Source organism: Phoenix dactylifera, chromosome 15, assembly GCF_009389715.1.
Source record: "Phoenix dactylifera cultivar Barhee BC4 chromosome 15, palm_55x_up_171113_PBpolish2nd_filt_p, whole genome shotgun sequence".
NCBI classification, from domain to species: domain Eukaryota; kingdom Viridiplantae; phylum Streptophyta; class Magnoliopsida; order Arecales; family Arecaceae; genus Phoenix; species Phoenix dactylifera.
Genome location: NC_052406.1, coordinates 10,411,302 through 10,431,505, shown reverse-complemented (window position 1 = coordinate 10,431,505; position 20,204 = coordinate 10,411,302). Strand labels below are relative to the sequence as shown.

Here is a 20,204-nt window from a genome sequence, read left to right as displayed (position 1 = left end):
GAATTCGCATTTCACCCATCATAGCAGAACATGGAAATTAGCATCTGCACAAATGCTTAATCAGAGACAACTAAAAAAAAAAAGAGCAGATCAATGGAATGGTTTTATGAGCAGCTATAAAGCTTCATTAGTTTTAAACATCCCATATACACTGACTGTACATATTCCTATCAGGATTTTCACTTTACAAACTATATCTCGTGAGGATGGAAGCCAAAAAGCCATCCCAACCAAATCTAGCAAAGGAGAAAAAAGGTGCAATCAAGTTACTCAACCGGCTCAGCGATGGCTGTCAATCATATTTATGCTGCAGCTTCGCTCAATTCTATTACAACACAATCATGAGCAGAGACACCAAAGAGAATTAGTTTTGCAGCTTTTATCAAACATGTTCACATCATTTCCTCTATAAGCTTTGACCCAGCTCCATATACATGGGTGGTTACGCTTATGCCAAGCGGCTAATTTGTCCGACCACAATGGACTCATGCAGCAACTGTTGCTCAACTGTATGATCCACATTCTCCAAGAGCAATATTGCCACGCCCACTGTTTTCTTCCAACAAGGGGGAGCCCAGTGAGAAGACATCAGCGGAAGGGAGAGTTCATGGTCCTAGAATCTTTGGATTGTTAAGTCCATAGGCCTCACCCATTCCTGTACATAAGCCCTGCCCCATATCCCTACCCTGGGAATTATCCCGGGATCCAGTAATTGGGCATCCAAAGCAGAACCAAAGGTTCAAAGCATTGCTGGCAGTCATCTTCACAGTTCAGGGGAACTACCAGAGGATGTTGCTGGCTCGATTCTGCCATTCTCCATCTTAGCGCTCTCAAATACTTCAAGAAGCAGATCCCGTATACGCTTTCTCAAGCCAGAAGCATCTTCAGGTTGAAACCACTTTCTACCAAACTATTAAAACAATGGGATCAATAAATGAAATAACTGAAGGACATTAAATTCTAACGCTTTATGAATAGTCGGTTTCCTAACCATGGCTAGATCTTTCTTTCTAAGTCTTTCAGGAGCCTCTTCAATAAATCGCTCCATGAAGTAAAGTACAAATAGGCCACAATCGTACTCATTTTTCTGCTGAGGAACCTGGTGGGAGAAGGCAAGTAGTATCGCGTATAAGTATTTTATCACCACAGTAGTAAATTTCATAATTAGAGAAAAGCATGATGAAATGTGATTGCATTTGCACTTTGAATCACCTATTGAAGAAGGAAAAACTTTACAAAATTTGATGAGTTCATGTAACTTATAAAGGAACAAGCATTCAAACCATTAGATTATGGATAATTGTGCCAACCAACCAAACCATGTCCCGCTAATCAAACCATTAATTGCAGCTTTCTAACATAATTGATGATATAGCCTTTTTTGTCCATGACCATGTAGCACTGCTGAAGTTGGTCACAGAGAGGAAAAAACATATACAGTTCATATACAGTTAACAGCAGGTCAGAAGAGGTGCTGAGCATAAAATAAAAGCCAACCCCAAATAGATTGTATGTGGATCTTTTGTTAGTGTGGTAGTGTGTTCTTCTCATATGGACAATAAAAGCTTTTCTGACATATGTGGCAGCTTATATTGGTACCCAGACCTCTAGATATCCAACAGAGTTGTAAAATTGCATTAGAATATCATGCCTATGTCATGTAACACCTGCATGCCAAGCCCAGATGAAATAGGTAGGGACAGAGAGCTGATTGTAGGAAAACTGTTAAATGAAAGCTAATCAATAATGGACAACAAAGCCTTGAAGGTAGTTGTATATATTTACGTATCGACAAACAACCTTGCAGATATTTGAGCTAGCTAAAGTTACTAATCATAACCCAAGCAATGATACAAGGTTAAGCCCAAAGTACCAGATGATTAATCTCAACTAGCCATTGCACCTTAACATTTAAAATACTGAACCTTAAATTACAATGTCAAAGTTAACCTGCAGCCGCTGATACAAAACCTCTTTTAAACTTCTTTTACATTTTCTCTGGTAAAGAAAAGCCTGTCAGCTTATTCCTTCTACCCTCCTATCTAAATGAATATGTAACACTCTCAGTATAAGGTGATCAAGTGGTTTTGGGATGCCACTTCCCAGGATGGACCCCAAAATACAGTAGGTTAGTAACTTTGAGAAAAGCCATCCATCTTATAAGAACCTTGTAAAATAATTCAGCCTAGCATTTGGAAGCAACTGCCAAAGCTGTTTTCCCACCTAGATGATGATTTATGCATTCCTTCAAAAATAAACTTATTCACAGTATGACCCTTAATGATCTTCTCGAAGGTAAGTATACAACTGCCAGCACCAAAACAAGTCTTTCCAAAAGAAGAACTTGATCATTCATTATTAAAAATAATTTTATATTTAGAACAGGAGACTTTACAAGATTAATAAGTTACTTCTATAAACTAGATGGCAATGAAAAACATGATGTTCTATAAATTACAAGTAGTTGCCTTCTGATAGAATGCTGATTAGATGCCTTTTGTGAGCATTCAAAGAAAATCATATAGCATTAAGAAATCGTCGCCAGAAGACTATTGATAAATACATGCATGGATTAGCATAGAAACTTACATTAATTTTTTTCTTCTCAATCCTTCGGGGAAGATATTTCCATATCCTTTCTGAAATTGGAACATCTGGAGGATAAGCATTTTGATTTATGTAGTTCCATTCCTCTTTTAAATATCTACAAGGAACAAGTACAACTCAGGTTTACGTAGAAGGTTTGAAAAGTTCATTTTACTGAGAACAAGGAAATAATAATATAATATACTAAAATATAGAAACAAAACAACAATATGAAATAATGCAATTTACAGCATAAACTGATCTAACTTGGGAATATATTTTTCCTAAACAGCATGTTTTCTGCACATGGGATGGTATAACAATGACAAACATGTCAAGCATGGCACTGCCCCAGTGGATATAGTTTCAATCAACTCCGTCAATAAATTTTTCCATTAAAAAAACTACATCAGTAAATTTAGATTCTTGTGTATTACAATAATATGCAACATGGCCTTGTTTCTAAGACATCAAGAAAATGCTACATGATCTTCAGATATTACCAGCAGAAGGTGCACATCATGCTTGATGCTTGAGCCATAAAACAATACTAATATTTTAGCTGAACCAATATTATATTGATAGCCTCAGTCTCATGTCAACCATATCATTTGACCTAATCAAGAGGGGTGATAATATGAATCAAGAACTTCAAGCCAATTGATTCATTAACTTCTATAAAATGCCTAACTTTTCCCTAAAAAAAAACCTCATATAACTAATTTTATGTATTAACCTCGTGGCCTCAATTGGCCAGGTTGGATCATGAAGGTCAACTTGTCTAGGGAACACAGCTTGCTAAAATTGACAAGAGGATCACATGACTTTTTATTACTTACATGCATATGCAAGCTTGTCTTAATCGATTGTTAGAGTTCCAACGAGGGCGGTCAAATTTGGTTTGGAACTTTGGATCATAAATCTTTTAGTCCATTACTCCATTTAGTTAAAAGCTTAACATATAAGTCGAATATGTTGGGACAATGGATGAAATTGATTGAGCAAGATTTGTATCAAGCAGGTAAGTTAAGATTGCTTGAACAATAACTACTAGAAGGATGAGATCACTGAATGTTGATACACCGAACTGCACCAGTGCTCCATTGATAGCAGGTCAGATTAGCATTCCATCAAGCTTCTAAAGAAACATGTCTTGAAAAGCACTTGGTGAGTTAACTATTTTTTAGTAATTGAGTTAAATGTTTTTAAGACTTGATCATTTCATTTTTTTATTTGAGAATTTATCTCTTTCTTGGTACGTACTTTGAGATATTGAAACATGGGAAGTGCATTGATCAAGCAGGAAATAATCAATTCATGCGTGGGAGCTTCGAACAAAGAACTGATAAATGAATGGCACTAATATCAAGTTGCAGCAAATCAGAAGAATTGAACCAACAAATGCCTGTTTAATTTAACAAAATATAAATAGTATATGTATGTAATAACATTATACATACATACATATGTATACACGTATGAACAAAAGCAAGTGCACAAATATAAAAATAGAAGTTCACAATGATAATAACTGCAAACTTCTAAGGCATATTACCTTCCAACAACATCAAAAACTGAATTACTACTGTGAATCCCCAACGAGTCCAAATGAAGTATAATGGGACCAGATTCATCTTCTTTTGCTGGTATAGAAATAATCACCAAGCTCCAGTGCCAACTGATTATACAAAACCACAAAGTTTACCAAAGAAGTCAGCCAAAATAAAAACAACAATACTTCTGTCAAAGAGGAAAGTGGATATTTTCTAATTAGAGAAACAGAGGTGGCTTTATGCCAGGAAAGTCAATTAGAAAACATTTAATTAGAGGCCTGATGGAGTACTTCAAATCAAAGGGGAAGGCTAAGCAGAGATAATCAAAAGCTTTAATAAACAATGAGGATGAAAGGGATATAGAATGGGTATGATAACAATGTTGAAGACATGTACATGAGACTAATATGCCTAGAAATACTTGTGGAGAGATTAATAGTATTCTAACCAGCAATGAGTCATCAGGGTCAACTTCGATTAACCATACTTATGTTACACAAGTTCTTTATGCATTAATTTTTTTATTCCCAAGAGGAGGCAACTTGCTGTTTGTAAATGACAACATGCTAGTGACGAGATGGATAAGGGGCGACAATGAAATGCAGTTACAGAGAATCATAGTTGGGTGCTCAAAATGCAGTGAGAACTGGGGATGCTGAAGGGCAAGAATGTTAATAGTGAAGAAGGTTCAACAGATAAGGCAAGGATTGGTTAAGGACTTTGGGTCGTAGGAACCTGAAATAATGCAGGGAGTTTGATATATGACATAATCAATTGTTAAGATGGCTTTAATTTCAAAATTTCCTAGGAATAAACAAAGTAAAGAAGGAGCATGACCATTTCAAGAAAATGACAATGCTGCTGTTCAGCATCATTCTGCATATGTATGATGCGATTACAAAACAGAGACACAGGATGGCATAAATTAAGAGATGATGGTTTGGGGAAAAAATCATCAGTTAGAAGTATATATAGGTTCATCAATTAGAAATTCTACTAAGCCTAAATCTCATGCTAAAGGTGTCACTGCTTTAGCCTGAGTAGCAAATTTTCATTGAAGAAAGAAAGAAACCGAGAAGCTTAAGATCTGTCACATGCACAATAAGCCCAGGCAGCAACATGATGTATAGTGCATTGCACGCATGAGATGAGATGAACAAGTATCCTATTTTGCAAAGTGGCATCTAGCATTTAAGAGGCCTTTCAAGAAAATCTTCATAAGTTGTACAAATAGAGTTACTTGCTGAAGGAGACTGGGCAAAATTTGTACTTATCGTTGCGGGCATCTCTTGTGATAAGACCATGGTATGCCATACTGTGCCGAATTGGACGATACAGAGCACATCGTACCATTTTGGTTCGGTACTAATACACGATTCGGAGGGCATATTAATACTCGGTAAGCCGAACTGGCCCGTACCGAGCATAACGATATAGTATTTACAGGGTGGCACCAGTACGGCGCCCAGTACCGAGACAGCATACCTTGGATAAGATAGTTTGAAATATAGGCTAGGAGGCATGCAATCCCCACCACAACCTATGTAAGTTTGACAATACTCCCTCATATAGCAAGGAGTGGGTTATATTCTGATGGCATCTAATTGGTAACCAGGTCATCCAGCACACAAGAAGTTATCATGAACTCAAGGAAACATCATGTAAATTATACTATCTTTTAGTAAAATCAATATCTATTTGTAGCAATGGCATTCAATTTCTTGAATTTCTTATTAAAAATTTTCATGAGAATTGGGATGCATCAAGCAAAATCAAGAATAAAGTCTAGACAACTCCATCTTTTAACCTAATTAATCATATTGCAATCTTTAGTTATGTTGTATTAGGCCACCAACATGGAAAATACTTCAAGCTCAGAGTAATTAGGAGAAACACCCTTCGAACTCTTCAGGAATCCTCGTGATAATTTTTCTAATTCATTTATTAATCTATTCTCATATACCTTGCCAAGTTATTAAAATAAAAAAAAAACAAGCATGTTATAAGGTATGAATTTTTAGAACAATAGAATACGATGTTTCATTTTCATATTTATAAATAAAAAGGGAACTTACTCTCCATGTATTGGCAAGAAAATATACGCCTTTTGAAATATATTTACGCCTTTCCACCACCTCCTCAATTTCAAGAAACATGAATTCCTATCACCCTACAAATTACAAAACCACAGAATTAGAAATATATCAGGATTAAATTTGCTTTGATTATTGTAATAATATTGAAATGGAAAAAGAAGGCTGGGAGTGATAAGTCACATAAATTAAGACAAGGGCAGTTATGGGAAACTAAAGAAGAAAAAAATCAAGGCACCAAATTCTAGGTGGTACAGGTTTATATCTTTTGAAAAATCTTTTAATCAGAAAAGCAATTTATGATTCCTACTACTGCTGCTAAATAAAACAGACTCATTATCACCTCAATGCATCGATTTTATATTACCTTGCATGACAGAGCTTCCTCAAGTTTCCTATAAAAGTATGTGTTGAAAAAATAGTATTCCCCTCTTGGTCTACCCATCGGGGAAACTGGCCTTTGGAGGTACCTATAGAACAAGGCATTAGTTAAATAAACAGAAATATGCATGTACATGCACACATGCTTGTCAGCATCTAAGATATAGTGACAGTTCCATTAATAAACATATCAAATGCAAATGTAAATAATGGACAACTTACTAAAGTAGGCACCAAGTCAAGTAATGACCAGCGAATATAGTAAGACTGGAAATGAGCATCTTCTTGTAATATTAGATCAGTCAAACGATACAGGATAACCATCTCGGAATTTAACAGTAACAGTAATTAGTCTAACTATAGAGCTGTACCCATAAAGTTTCACATTCTCACCACTTATCAATAAAATGGTGCAGGCAGATCACATGCAAGGATCCATGTCAAATTATGCTGGAATATGTGAACTTTATCTCATCTATAATATACAGAGAAAATCTAATAAAGAAATTGAAAAAGTTTAAGCCTTTGGTTCATTCTGTAATCAAACATAACAATGAAGTTTTTTAGCACTTTTTTTGTATCACAGGCAACATAATGTTGCTAGTGTAACAAAGAAACATAACAATGAAGAACACAAACAGAAGGCAGAGAAAACAGGGGGCAGGTTAAAACTAGCTGAGGGCATAGAATGACAAAAAAGGGGACAGGCACAAGGTTACATTATTGGCATCCATGATTTTATTGTCTGATATCTTCAACTTAATCCTCAGCCATTCACTCTGTTAAAATTAAGAATATTGCCACATTTTTCTTGGATTTTTTCCTTTTCAATTATTCCAGCCTAAGAGGCTCTTAGTTTGGATAATTTGTGTTTCTGTCAAAGAATAGAGAAAAACTTCATAATGGTTCCACAGTTATAGACTGGCAACAGCCTTAAATCTGGGTGTTATTCTCTGAGTCTAAAGAATACAGGTGGCATACTCCCAATCATGTGCACTTTGCTAAAAAGGAAAGAGGGGACCATGGAAAAAATTATACTCCATTCCATTATCTCCAACAATATTTGACAAATCTTCTGCTGTTTTAAAATAAAATTTGGTCCCATAACATTAACATCCTAAATTTTTTCCAACAATGTGGTTCCAGATTTCTGCAATAAATTGTTCTGTTATTCTTAGTGGGATATAAAATGAGAAAAGATTGTCGAACATAAAAAAATGTTGACAGAAAGTTGTGTAAAAGCACACTACTACGATATGTAGTAATGAAGCTTTCCAAAAATGTTTTGAGTGAAGACATCTTTTTGTGTATGGGGGCCACTCTTTTAGCTTTAAGGCTGAACCTTACTTTTGAATGCATAAAACAGGAAAAAAGTAAGAAAGAAAGAAGCAAGTTCCACCTCATCATACTTCTAGCATAACTGTACAAGTTGGCTTAATTTCAACCATAACTTTTGGAAGTGCAAACTAAACGATACTTACTGAATGTAAAAGTTCATTATGGGTGATGATAAATATGATTCAGGTTCAAGACATTTTAAGTCTGCATAAGAAATCTCAACAGATTCAGGATCATCCCTGTCCAAAAGATACAGAAATAGATCTAAATATGTTAGAATCTGGAGCTGCTATTGAGATCATTAATCAGTAACGACTCCAATTTTGGTGAAGATGTACCTCAAAGGATAATAGATTTTTGCCTCCTTCCTAGGACAAGGACAACATTCATCAATGAAAAAGCCAGATCTCAAAAAGATAACCAACATTATATATATATTATATATAGAGAGAGAGAGAGAGTGAGAGAGAGAGAATTGAGCTACAATATGCAGACAGAAGACAGCATGCTACTCTGGATAGTTTGGTTACCATTTATCAGGGTCATCTATTTGCATTGGCTGTACAGGTTGTACTTCTTCATCCAAGAGAACTACCTCCTGAACCTGTCTTACATTTTCAAAATGATACAATCAAACTAAAAGTAACAATAATTCCACATATAAGTTGAACTATTAATGACCATGATACAAGTAAATCAACCCACAGATGCAAGAGAACCTATTTACTTTTTGTCCGAGTTAAACTAACAATAAACCTATATCAGCTACAGCCAGAAGCCTAGAGCAATAGCCATTATATCTTCGTAACTGGTTCAATGAAAATTAGGAAATGAAATAAGAATAGAAATGGGAAAAAATTGAAATGTATCAGCTATACTTGATTTATTGTCCAAAATGGTGTCTCAAAGTCTGTTTTAGTGTTTATTCTTCATATGTTCTTTTCCTTCCAAAAGAGATCGAGAAACACCATTAAGAGAATCATAAGTCTGCACTCTGTAGAGATCCATGAATAAAAACTGATGCAACACTTAGAATTAATAGCAGGGGTCCATTCATAAACATAATGTCATTGAAGGATAGTTGAAAAAATCTGATCAAGCTGATAGCAAAGTTGTAAGTTGTGGAAAAACGTATACTTTAACAAAAGCTGGATTTCTCAGCCCCATGACCACTTTTGCCATAGAGGCACTTGCATTGTGCTTGTAAGAAAATTGTTCTTGCAATTGACAAATGCATGACCCCTATTGATGGCTACAAGCTTCATATATTCTGAATCTTAGTAGACTCTGTTGAAACTATCTGGAAGGCAGATTGCATTTACCAATCCACAAATAAGAAATATCAGAAGTAAATAAATTATCCATGATATTTGGTCATTGGAGTTGGAGGCCAACGCTTTATAAAAGTAGCGATATGCAAGTTACATGGAAACAAAACACAGAAACAACCATGCAAACAAAAAGTTCAGCAGTGCTTTATGCATTTGCAAGGGCGGAACCAGAATTTTTCAATTTCAGAGGCCAGAGCTTAACAACATATTTTACTAAAAAAAAATTTATAACTAGATAACAATATGTCTTATTGTAAATATTATGGTTTCTCATTTATAACTAAATAATGTAAAATATATCAAAATTGTTCACAGTTTAGGTATAGAAAAATATTTCTTATGGAATTTACCATAGTTGCAGAATGCAGATTAAACTCATTATGGTGAATAAAGAATATAATAATAGATGGAACAAGTACCAAAGGAACATCGGTGACCTAGTTATTGAACAGAACTTTGTTGAAAAGGAAAATTAACACTTTTGTTTCAAGTTTTTTAAGCATATAAACTGATACATCTTTTTTTTCTTGTTTTAAGAGCTTACAGGTAGCAAAAATTAAAATCACAACTTTGATTTCAAAACGAGGTCATAGATGCATATGTATTCAGCACACATGCACATGCTTAAAAAAAAGAGCCAAAAAATATCAAACCAAGGCATTTTATATGTATAAAATAATAATGATAATAAAATAAAGATGGTAGAACAAATTACCTTTGTAACTCTAATATTAATATTAACATAAACAATTGAAATAAATAAATCACGGTACCATTAAATCTTTGCAAAGAAGAAAAGAAAGCATCCATGAAGCACAAGAATTTGGCACTCACCTTTCCCCTGGTGGAGATTTGAGATTTGTTTTGGGGGTAGTAAGGCTTTGAGAGATTTTAGTAGGCCGTTAGCCTCTGTATTTCTTAACAAAATTCAGATGCACTCAAGGAGAAACATAGACAGCTATGGTCTCCCCTGTAACTAAATCTTTCCTGTTATCATTTATGGAACTTGATAAATTCGTTCCACTTTTATTTAATAAACTCTTCTGTTTTCTTTCCTCAAAGTATGGGTCAAATTATATAGCAGGGCGTATTTAGCAAAGCTAGAGCAAAGACAAGATAAAAACATGAAAAGTGGGCCATGAGATATGGAGTCTGGAGTTGGTACAGGACAGGAGGTGGTTGGATCGTGATAGATGTGGGAAGTTTGAATAGCATAATAATTTGAGAGGATAGAAAATTCTCCCTTTTTTTATTTGAAATAAATAAGATTATTATCCACAATTTTAGGAAGGAAGAAAGGGAGCAATTTTTTAGCGTGGGATTCCTTTTTTCGGGGGAGGGGAGGGGGAGCATGGCCTCCACCACTTCCCCTGGTTCTGCCTCCATGCATCTTAACATGGACATATTTAGTTGTGACCTGTGATATTGTGATATGGTATGTGTAGGTCCAATCCCTCGTGCACATGTTAAACATTACTGAGCCCATACTGGATTGCAGAGGAGAGACAGCATGTGGGATTGGTTGAAAGTAAGGTTATAGGATAAGTGATATTGTTTGTAAGTGCGTACGTACATGCATGCATATACAGAGACATATATGTGCATACACATGTATGCAAGCATATAGGAACTAATATACATAAAAAACAATAAAAATACTTTCTACTTCAGAGATATCTTCAAAAAAAAAAAAGGAAAAAAAAGAAATGCCAACTAATTCACAAGCTTAAAAAATCAAATAACATTGTTCGGATTGCCTTATCTGGATAAGGCTCCAAATATTGCCTTGGTACAAATATGGAGTGTCCAATAAAGTTGTCAACGGATAATTAACAAACATGAGTGCCTAGACAGCATCACACATATGTCAACCAAATGATAGGTCATGCCCCAAAACCAACCATTAGAATTAGCACATATGTGATAGTGGTAAGGCAACATTTTGTACCAGCGACATAAATGTACACCTACATACAGCTAACAGTGATATAATCAGATTGATATAAAACCCAAGGTTTGCGAGAGACAGCAAATCTATAGATAGAGCTATAGCATGAAGCAAGACTCAAATAGAGTTCAGATATGTTCAATCAAGTAAGAATGGATTTAGGCCACAGGTGAAAACCCTTTTTTTTTTAAACAAGATATAGAGATCAATATATTCCAAAGCAATACAAAAATATTTCATCCCACAACAGCCATAACAGAATACTATCTATGGAATACATTAGTGAATATTATAAATGCAAAGTATCGCAATGAATATTACAATAAAACAAGTTTGAAACACAATAACTACATGATCAACAGGAATGAAATAAAATATAATTGAGCACATCTTAAAATATCATACCCACCTTTTTTGACTTCAATTCCAATGAATCTCTAGTATCAGAAGCTCTCCTCCTACAAAGAAAAAAACATGTCGGAGAAATATCACAATAAGCCATAATGGAGACTAACTGGGTACTGAATGGCATATGTAATACAACACAACATCATTTTGTCAACGACGTTCATGCAACATATGATCTCAAGAATTAACAAATAAATAAATATCAGGTATGCCTGACCATAATTGATTATAACATCAAGGTTCAAAATGCCGAGGATCAATGCCGTATTGACAAGGGTGGGTACCGCATGTGCCATATCAGGATCATGTCAACAAACTGTATCAATGGTACTGCATAGATTTGCCCTATACACCCTTGGCACAGTCTTTTTTTGGCCTCCATACTCTAGTTTTGCATTTTCTATCATAATTTCTTGTTTAAATACTATACTTTTGCAAGAAAGAAGGTGAGAGTACCAAGTTAAGAACCCTAATCAAGGATTTTTTTGCATATGAAGTCACTAACATGCATAAAAATCATATAAAATCACATAGATTACAACATAAAGTACATCGAAAACATATATATGTTGAGATTAGCAATTAAAATGCAAATAAACAAGAAATAATATATTTTTAATAACATTTAACAATAGTAGCACCTGCAATTCAATGTCACTCAAATGATTACTACTGTCATCAATTATCACATACCTGGCCTCTCGCTGGATTGATTTAAAATTATAATATTTTTGGCCTCTCGCACTGATGGATCTTGTGCACACCATTGCACCATTGTATAGATATTTTGGTAGCACATGCACGTCAACAATGCAAGCATGCTCTATTTTTATGAAAATTGATTTAAAAATGTTTAATAGCCCACAAAAGTTATTCCAATGGGATTGCAAATGTCCCTTCTCAACAACATATTCGAAAATCAACTTGACACTGATTGCCCTGATTGTTTTTTTAATTTAAATGAATTTTGCTTTGCATTGTGGAGATCAAGTCAAAAAATCCAAAATCTATCAATTTTGATCTTAGATTCAAACTCTAAAATATGAATATGTTGATCAAATAAGGTTTAATCTCGATTCTGACAAAGTTTCCCCTTAATTTTTCTGATTAGTCATGTATTAGTGGTTGAATTACCAAATGAAATTTTAAAAAAGAAAAGGTGTAAGGAAGAACATTACCTAGTTAAAATTATTTCTAGCTCAGAAAACGGTAGTGTGAAAACCCCTATAGCAGCTTGTCTCCTATTCCTTCCTCTTGTTTCCACCGACAAGTGGTAGACAATAAGAGAGAATCACCCTTTTTAACCCACTTCCCAGCGGTACCCAAACATACCACTCAGTTTGGGAGCAATCCAAGGTTGGTTCAGGGTGAACTAACCTTGACTGCCATCAATCTGCTCGATCTGCCCTTGATTTGGTGGTGGTTCAGGTAGTTTCAAACCTTTATATATAGGGTTTTTCACATATATGTCCCTGGAATAGTCTTGATTTGTGGATCAATATCTCCATACTTTACACTTATAAGTCTCAAACTCGTCTTTACCTTTCTCAATATAGCTTGTATTACCTTGGATGAGCATCACAATTAGACATGGAACATTGTTACAGTTCCTGGCTACACATTTTATTCCAATGGTGGAATGGTACCCAGCTTACCTTCTATAGCAGATAACATAATAAGCAGAGAGGCTTATGAAGCTCAAATGGAACTGCGTACTCTTAAGGAAGATCCTACAAGAATGCGAACACTTATAACTGCTAGAGCTGTCACTGTGATCCAACAAGCCATGGTAGTCATATTAATAGTATACCCACTAAATAAAAAATAAAACTAATACAGTAGATAGACAAAAGCATCGTCAACACATTTCATATGTCTATCTAATGTTAGCCTTGTACTTCTAATCAAGGGTTATTTTCAAAACCTCTATAACCTGTCAATTTTTTTTATACATTTCCGCTCTTCTCTGAACATTCTGCACAAATTTTGACCTTCATAGTGGGGTCATTGCCTATCGTGCACCCACTTGTACATCTCAATCGGTTTGCCATTACTTAATCCACTCAAAAATTCCTCTAACAGTTATTTCTAAGTGTTTCGTTATTTTATACAAACCATCGCAACAAAACAGGAAAATAGATTAGCTAACAAATGCCTTTATAAAAAACAGCACATAATGGTAAACCCAAAATCTAAACCTTTTTAAAAAGGTTCTACAACAATCATAAGGATACCACAGAAAGAAAGAATCATGCAAAACAAAATGTCATAAAAGCATAATGCGGCAAGGAGAACCTTGTTACATCCTGCTCTGGAAACATAAGAACAAAACCTCTTTCTATAGAGGTATTAGAAAGCCCAGACCTTAAATACCAAAAAGATAACCATCATGATCTAACAAGCAATGATAAAATTAACCATGAATTACCAGACCCTTTCCCTGATTAAAGTATGCCATCTATCATATAAGTTCCTTATTAAATCTGAAGCTACTGTCTAGCGGGCAATTTCCACTTTCATAGGAACAGAAATCTCACATTTTCATATAACTATATGAAATTCAAGTAATCAGTAAGAATGCTAGAACAACATGTGTAAGAGTTTCCATTTATTCTACATCAATATAAGGAAAAACACAGAAGTATGAAATTAGTAAATCCAATTCGCAGAGCATTACCAATAAGGAAGTGAAAAGGAGTGTTAAATCCTATTCACATGCACATCTTATTTTAACGCTATAAATAAGAAAACACAGCAAACAATGTTAAGTTACATTTGAAAAGCCAACAATCAGTTCACCCACATATTCGAAATTACAGTTATGTAGAAAAAGCTAGAGATCTAAATATACTTGATTATTGTATCAGGAATCAAATAGGATAAGTTTGTATGGACAATGAAAGAAAGCATTTAAAGAGAAATCAAACAACAGCTAGAAACCTAAGACTCACTTTCTAGAAGAAAGGTTGGAAAGCTTTTCCCCCAAATGGGAAGTGCTAAAAGATTCCAAAGACTTGAGATCACCATTTGAAGATCTTTGTTCATCTTTGCTGGCAAGGGTGCTAGCACACAGGAAAGGTGAATCTCTGGAAGACATTCTAGCTGGTTGTGATGATATCCTAATTGGCTGTCTTCTCTCATGCACTGGGCATTCAACTTCCCTTGAACTTCCACACTTGTTTAGACTAATATCTCTCAAGTTCTTGTTAGGTGCAGCATCTGCCTGAAGAAAAGAAAGAGAAAACACCTTCACCAGCAGAACTAGAAATATTAATTCTTTAAGCAAAGATAACCTTTTTACCTTGCTCTGTAATTTATGGAGAAACTGAGATGCAAATGAGGGCTGTGAATGTGATTCAGATATTGTAAGGTTTTCATTGGAATCTTTAATTGTACCTGAGAGTAAGAGACACCAGCAATTTGTATTATAAAGCAAAATATATGATCATTATCGATAGTATTTGGTGAAAGTTAAAAAATAACATTTCCCTTTTCAGCAAACATGATAGAACTTAAAGAAGAAACTTATTGCCAATAGTAAAGGCAGTGATCTCTCTTTTCCATCTATGTACTTTTCTCATGCACGTAATGCAATCCTGTTAAGGCAATAAACTTGGGCTGAAAGATCACTTTGCCCTCCTTAGTTAACTTATTTAGTAGAATTGGAGCAATGGTAAGGTTACTCCACTGTGACCTGAAGATCATGGGTTCGAAACATGGAAAGAAACTCTCCGCACGCAGTGATCTGCATAAATCTGACATTCCCTAGACCTCGCAATGGTGGGAGCCTCATCCATGGACCACAATGTTTTTCTAGTTCACTTATTCAGTAGATGATCTATTTACTTATTTAACATATGACCACATCCTCATGTTTGAGCTTTTTAAGGTTGTCATTCAAATTCTTGGCACATGTAAAAACTTACCACATTTGTCTTGCATCTAGGTACACTGTCTTCACCACACCTGTAGCCGAGTCCATGTAACATGGATGTCAAGATATTTAGCGATGAACTCAGCACAAACTTGACAAAGGAGAGAAGCAAAACTAGAAAGCATGTCAACATGACAAGTCCAAGAAAATGGCAACTCGGTCAAAAAGCTAACAACATGACAAATTGAAGAGATTGATGAAAGTGATCGATGCAGCAAAAAGACAGTTCTTACATGAAGGACATCCAATAAAGTACCTCAACAAATACATGACAAGTTTTTCTTTTGTATAACTTATTTAAGTCTATATAACGCAGCAAAGAGAATTTCCTAATATCAGCGCTCACCCTTGTATTGCATTTTGATGGTTGTGAAGGCAGCGATTTTATTTAAAAAAAAAAAAAAATCAAACATGCAGCAGGAAACACCACCATCTATTAGGGTTCGCTCTCCCCCCTCCTTTCCTTCCCCCTCATTTCATCCATTTTTCCAGTTAAACCAGGAGGTAAAATCAACTTCAAAATGAGTTAGCCTCTGTTTCAAAAGGATGCCTATAAAGCATTGCTACAGTAATACTATTTCCGCATTTATTATCCAATAATGTGCCCTCTATTAATACACGTTCCCTTGAATGATTTTCATAAATTAATCCAGATCCCTTAATGCAAGAGATTGTTTCTGGACTTTGTTAAAAATAGGGCTGCAAACAATAGCTATTCGTGAACAATTCGGGCTCAGCTTGCAAATAGGTTCATCTCATTCGTCTAGGAAATGAGCCAAGTTCCATCAACTTTTGAAGCTAACCTCAGAAAAAAGCTGATCTTGAACACTTCAGCCTTACAAAAATAAACAGAAGCTCACTTTGGCTTGGATCAGCTGGATAACAATCTCTTTCAAACCCAGTTCAATTTACAAATGAGTCCTTGCTTGAAAATATATTGTCAAACTCTACTTGAGCTCAACTACGCCTTTCATGTAATGAGCCAAGATGAGCAAATTAGTACTTCACTTGGCTCAGATCTTGCACCCCTAGTTATAGTAAGTAAAGCACTTCATAATGCAAAAGGTAATCTGGTGTCTTTTGTTTGTCAACATCCTGAGTTCCTCATGATGTACAACAATGTTTGTCATAAATCTTCTACAACATCGTCCTCTTCTCTAAGAGCTTAATTATAAGAGATGATTGAGGGCGGAGCAAAGGAAATTCTCCAATTTTATTGTAGAACTTAATGCTGGTTTGCAATTGCCCAACTCTACAACATACAAAGACAAAATTATTGCTACCATCCACATATAAGTTGCTAATTTGAGACCCCTACTTAGGGTTGCAATTGGGTCAAGTGGGTCTAGCTCTAGCTTAAGTCAGATCTAACATGAGTTAGCTTCACATCTAAGATCCAAATCCCCATATCACCCATCCAGTTGGAGTTTCAGGTTGGTTTAGTGTTGCATCTCTGTTTGTGTCAGGTCCGGGTCATTCTCAGTTAAGAGATCTGGGCCGCGTCTCTGTTTATTGAGTCTAGTTGGTCCATTCAGATCTACCATATCCTTGTCCATTGGCATGATCTATATCCTAAATTAAATGGAGTGTAAGTCTTAGATTGGTTTAAAACCCATGAGTCTGAACTTCAGTATGGGCCATGTCCAATTCAAGTATGAACCAGATTTGGGTCTTTCCAGACCATCTGTACCTCTAACCATGTCTGAATGAAAAGTTAAACATAACACAACTACCATTTGTGCTTCATCACATATCTAATTAAACTTCTAGCCACCAGCATAAAAAGATGGGAGAGAGAATATCTCCTTAAACCATACTAAAATCAGAACATCTATGCAAGTCTCTTCAATAAAGATTAAGAAGAAGGTTATCCTGATGTAGTTTTAACTTTTAAGTTCACATATCCCAATTTTGGGCAGAAACATTGTCAGAAGATATATGGGCGGCATCTCCTTGTTGAACATCACACTAGCCTTTGCCTAGTCCATTTTGCAAATAAAACCCTAAAAGCTACTTCTATTTCCAATTCGGATACACTAACAGTCCAGAATAAAAATGATTCAACACTGCCTGCCATTTAAGAGCAATTTTGGCTGTAAAAGATCAACTTCCTAAGCACCTTTCTTAATCGGGTTACAAAGATTATCAAGAAAATATTGTACACCCTATTTGGTACACTTATTGACTTAAAATCGAAATGCACTCCAGTTCCTTGCTATGGATGAAATCTGGAAATTTGTTGGATTCGATTACTTAACAAATAAAATGTAGGGATAGGAAGCTTTCATGCAACCTAAGTATCTCCACAATTACCTCCCAAAATTTCATGATAACAAGGGATATCAATCTAGCACGTGACACTGTCTCTAGCATTGCCATTTTAACTTATTAGTCTTTAAATTCTCTTCCAACTCAGACACCTCTTCCTCCTAAAGTATCAAGGTCCAACCATTTCAAATATCACTCTCCAAAATTAGAATTAATCAATTTTTTTATGCTATTACAGAATTCTGGGCTGTTGAAACTCAAGGGAGTATGCATTGTGTTTTCCAGAATGAACTCCTTAGTAAATTTATCAGAAGTTGTCTTGCAAGGGAAACTCATGATAGCCAGTTTTGCTCTGTCCTAACCAACCTTTAAAAAAAAGACTATAACAGAATATTGTGCAAAAATGCATTCTATAAAAACAATATTTTTCAATATTGAAGATATACTAATAACTTTGTACAATTAATAAGATTCATGATGCTAACACCATTAATTTCTGAATCCCATCATTTATAAATCAAGATCCAATATGAATTTGATGAGTATTTGGAATACTACAATGCCTAGAAGAAATGTCAACTTAAGAAAAATTCAGACATTAACAAAAAGGTAAATAGGACATGCTATTTTAATAAACATGGTAAACAGATAGAAATGCCATTTTTCCATTAATAATCATTAATGATTTTTCAATTTATTGTGGAAATCTCAAAGCCCACCAGATGATTCTGTGGTTATTGACTGCGCAGCCCTGTCGCATTCTCCACCATTCTGAAAGAATGAAGAAGAGGCAACAAAATATCCAGCATTATTGTTCAGAAACTAGAAAGTAAAACAAGGTAAAGCATTTAAAATGAATTTTGATGGTCTATAATATATATAGCAGCTTTGCTCCTAAATAGAATGATCTGGCAAGCTTGTATTTTGTCTCACTTTCTCAGCCTCTCAAGTGATAATCTTGCATGCATCACTAACCCTTCTTATACCAGCTAAAGAGGTTTATTTGCAAGAATATCTCAATCAGGTTTCCTTTCCCCCTATCTTCTTTCTCATTTTGCTCTATTCTTTGCCTATTGTTCGTGTCAATTTCTTTAAGGAATTTGTCTTATTCTCTCAGCCTTTCAAGTAGGATCTTGCATGCGTCACTTAGTCTTCTTCTTCTTATGCCTACTAAAGAGATTTATTCGGAAGAATCCCTCAGTCAGGTTTCCTTCTCCCTATGTTTTAACATTCTCAATTTATTGCATCCTTCTCCTTCGTTCGTGCCAATTTCTTTAAAGATTCATCTCCCATTGCACCCCCCACCCCCCTCAAACTCTATTCCATTTATTGGATTTTCCAATTAAAAGCACTTCTTTTCAAGAATCTCCAGTCCACAATCCTCACTCCCTCAGTAGCTTGTCTTCTCATACCTCCTAAAATCCACAAGATCATCACCTATCCGTCTGGGACACTAGGGTTTCCGTTCTCTCTTCATCTAATCATCGTCCACCTCATTCTTGATCCCTATCTCCATCCCTCCCCTCTCTTCCCTTCAAGCCGATCCAAACCCAAAACCCCAGATCGTAATCCCTGGCAACCAACGCCAAAGTTCCGATCTTTGATCGCCTACCTTGCGGTGCGGGGCGAGCTTCCGGCGGTCGAGCTCGTCATGGAGCTGCCGGAGGTGGGCGCGGAGCTTCACGCCCTTGTCCGGCAGCCGGCCTCCCATCCCCAAGGAGAGAAGACCCACCACCCTCTGGACCTTCTCCTGGATCTGGTGATCGGAGAGCTCCGCCACCAACAACGCCTCCGACTCCCCTCCATCGCAGCCGCCATCTCCGCCGCCGCCCGCAGCCATCTCCGCCGCCGCCTCCACCTCCGGCATCGGCGCGTCCTCTTTTCCCGGCAGCGGCTCCCTCCGGTCGAGAGGGAGACGCTCCTCCGCCGCCATCTCCGCCAAAAACCAGAGCGATTGGAAGTGAGCGAGAAAATAGAGGGATTTTGGGTTTGCTGGTTCCGGGCACCCGCAGACAGATACAAAATAGCGACGGAAAGGGGATGGGCCTGCGCGTGGGGAACGCTTTCTAAATGTTGATGCGGCTGCCGGGCTCGAGGGCATGACATGTGTTACTTGAGGGCTGTGCCAGTTTGCATGGCTGTATTACCTAAATAAAAAGTATGGGAGCGTATTGTTGATTGTGTCATTTATAAGGGTCTCCAAAATTAGTTTTAAAAATTTCTAAATATGAGTTACAAACAAGCCATATATTTCATTACCATAATTATTAATTAATTCATCGATTGATGCATGGTACTTAGTTTGTAAGATGGATGAAGTTTTATGTGTATACACTTTGTATGGTGTAGAATAGGGCTGATTGA

At 36.0% G+C, this 20,204-nt stretch overlaps 1 protein-coding gene across 4 annotated transcripts; it reads right to left on the bottom strand.

Moving 5' to 3' along the window:
• Positions 1-87: 87 nt before the first annotated feature.
• On the bottom strand, positions 88-19,894 carry LOC103705845 (ubiquitin-like-specific protease 1D). 4 transcript variants are annotated; one of them, XM_026804178.2, is made up of 14 exons: positions 19,453-19,894; positions 18,560-18,611; positions 14,940-15,034; positions 14,590-14,885; positions 11,640-11,688; positions 8,482-8,555; positions 8,290-8,319; positions 8,095-8,190; positions 6,600-6,702; positions 6,215-6,309; positions 4,142-4,264; positions 2,590-2,704; positions 992-1,099; positions 88-910 (listed from the first exon to the last, which is right to left on the bottom strand). In XM_026804178.2, the coding sequence occupies exons 1-14, from the start codon at positions 19,771-19,773 to the stop codon at positions 764-766; spliced, it is 1,704 nt and encodes a 567-aa protein (XP_026659979.2). In that variant the 5' UTR covers positions 19,774-19,894; the 3' UTR covers positions 88-763. The 4 variants fall into 4 exon arrangements, with proteins under 4 accessions (XP_026659979.2, XP_008787948.2, XP_026659980.2 ...); XM_008789726.4 differs by having other exon boundaries at positions 14,590-14,861; positions 19,453-19,893; XM_026804179.2 differs by lacking the exon at positions 19,453-19,894 and adding an exon at positions 15,565-15,604 and having other exon boundaries at positions 18,560-18,599.
• Positions 19,895-20,204: the final 310 nt, after the last annotated feature.

What these genes read in the sequence shown, in the direction of transcription:
- LOC103705845 (XM_026804178.2), bottom strand. Translation starts at nt 19,773, where the DNA reads ATGGCGGCGGAGGAGCGTCTCCCTCTCGACCGGAGGGAGCCGCTGCCG. An exon ending in TCCAACCTTTCTTCTAGAAA is followed by an intron (nt 11,689 to 14,589) that starts GTGAGTCTTAGG and finishes TTTTCTTTGTAG; the next exon opens with GAGGAGAGCTTCTGATACTA. An exon ending in ATAATGAACTTTTACATTCA is followed by an intron (nt 6,703 to 8,094) that starts GTAAGTATCGTT and finishes CTTGTTCTATAG; the next exon opens with GTACCTCCAAAGGCCAGTTT.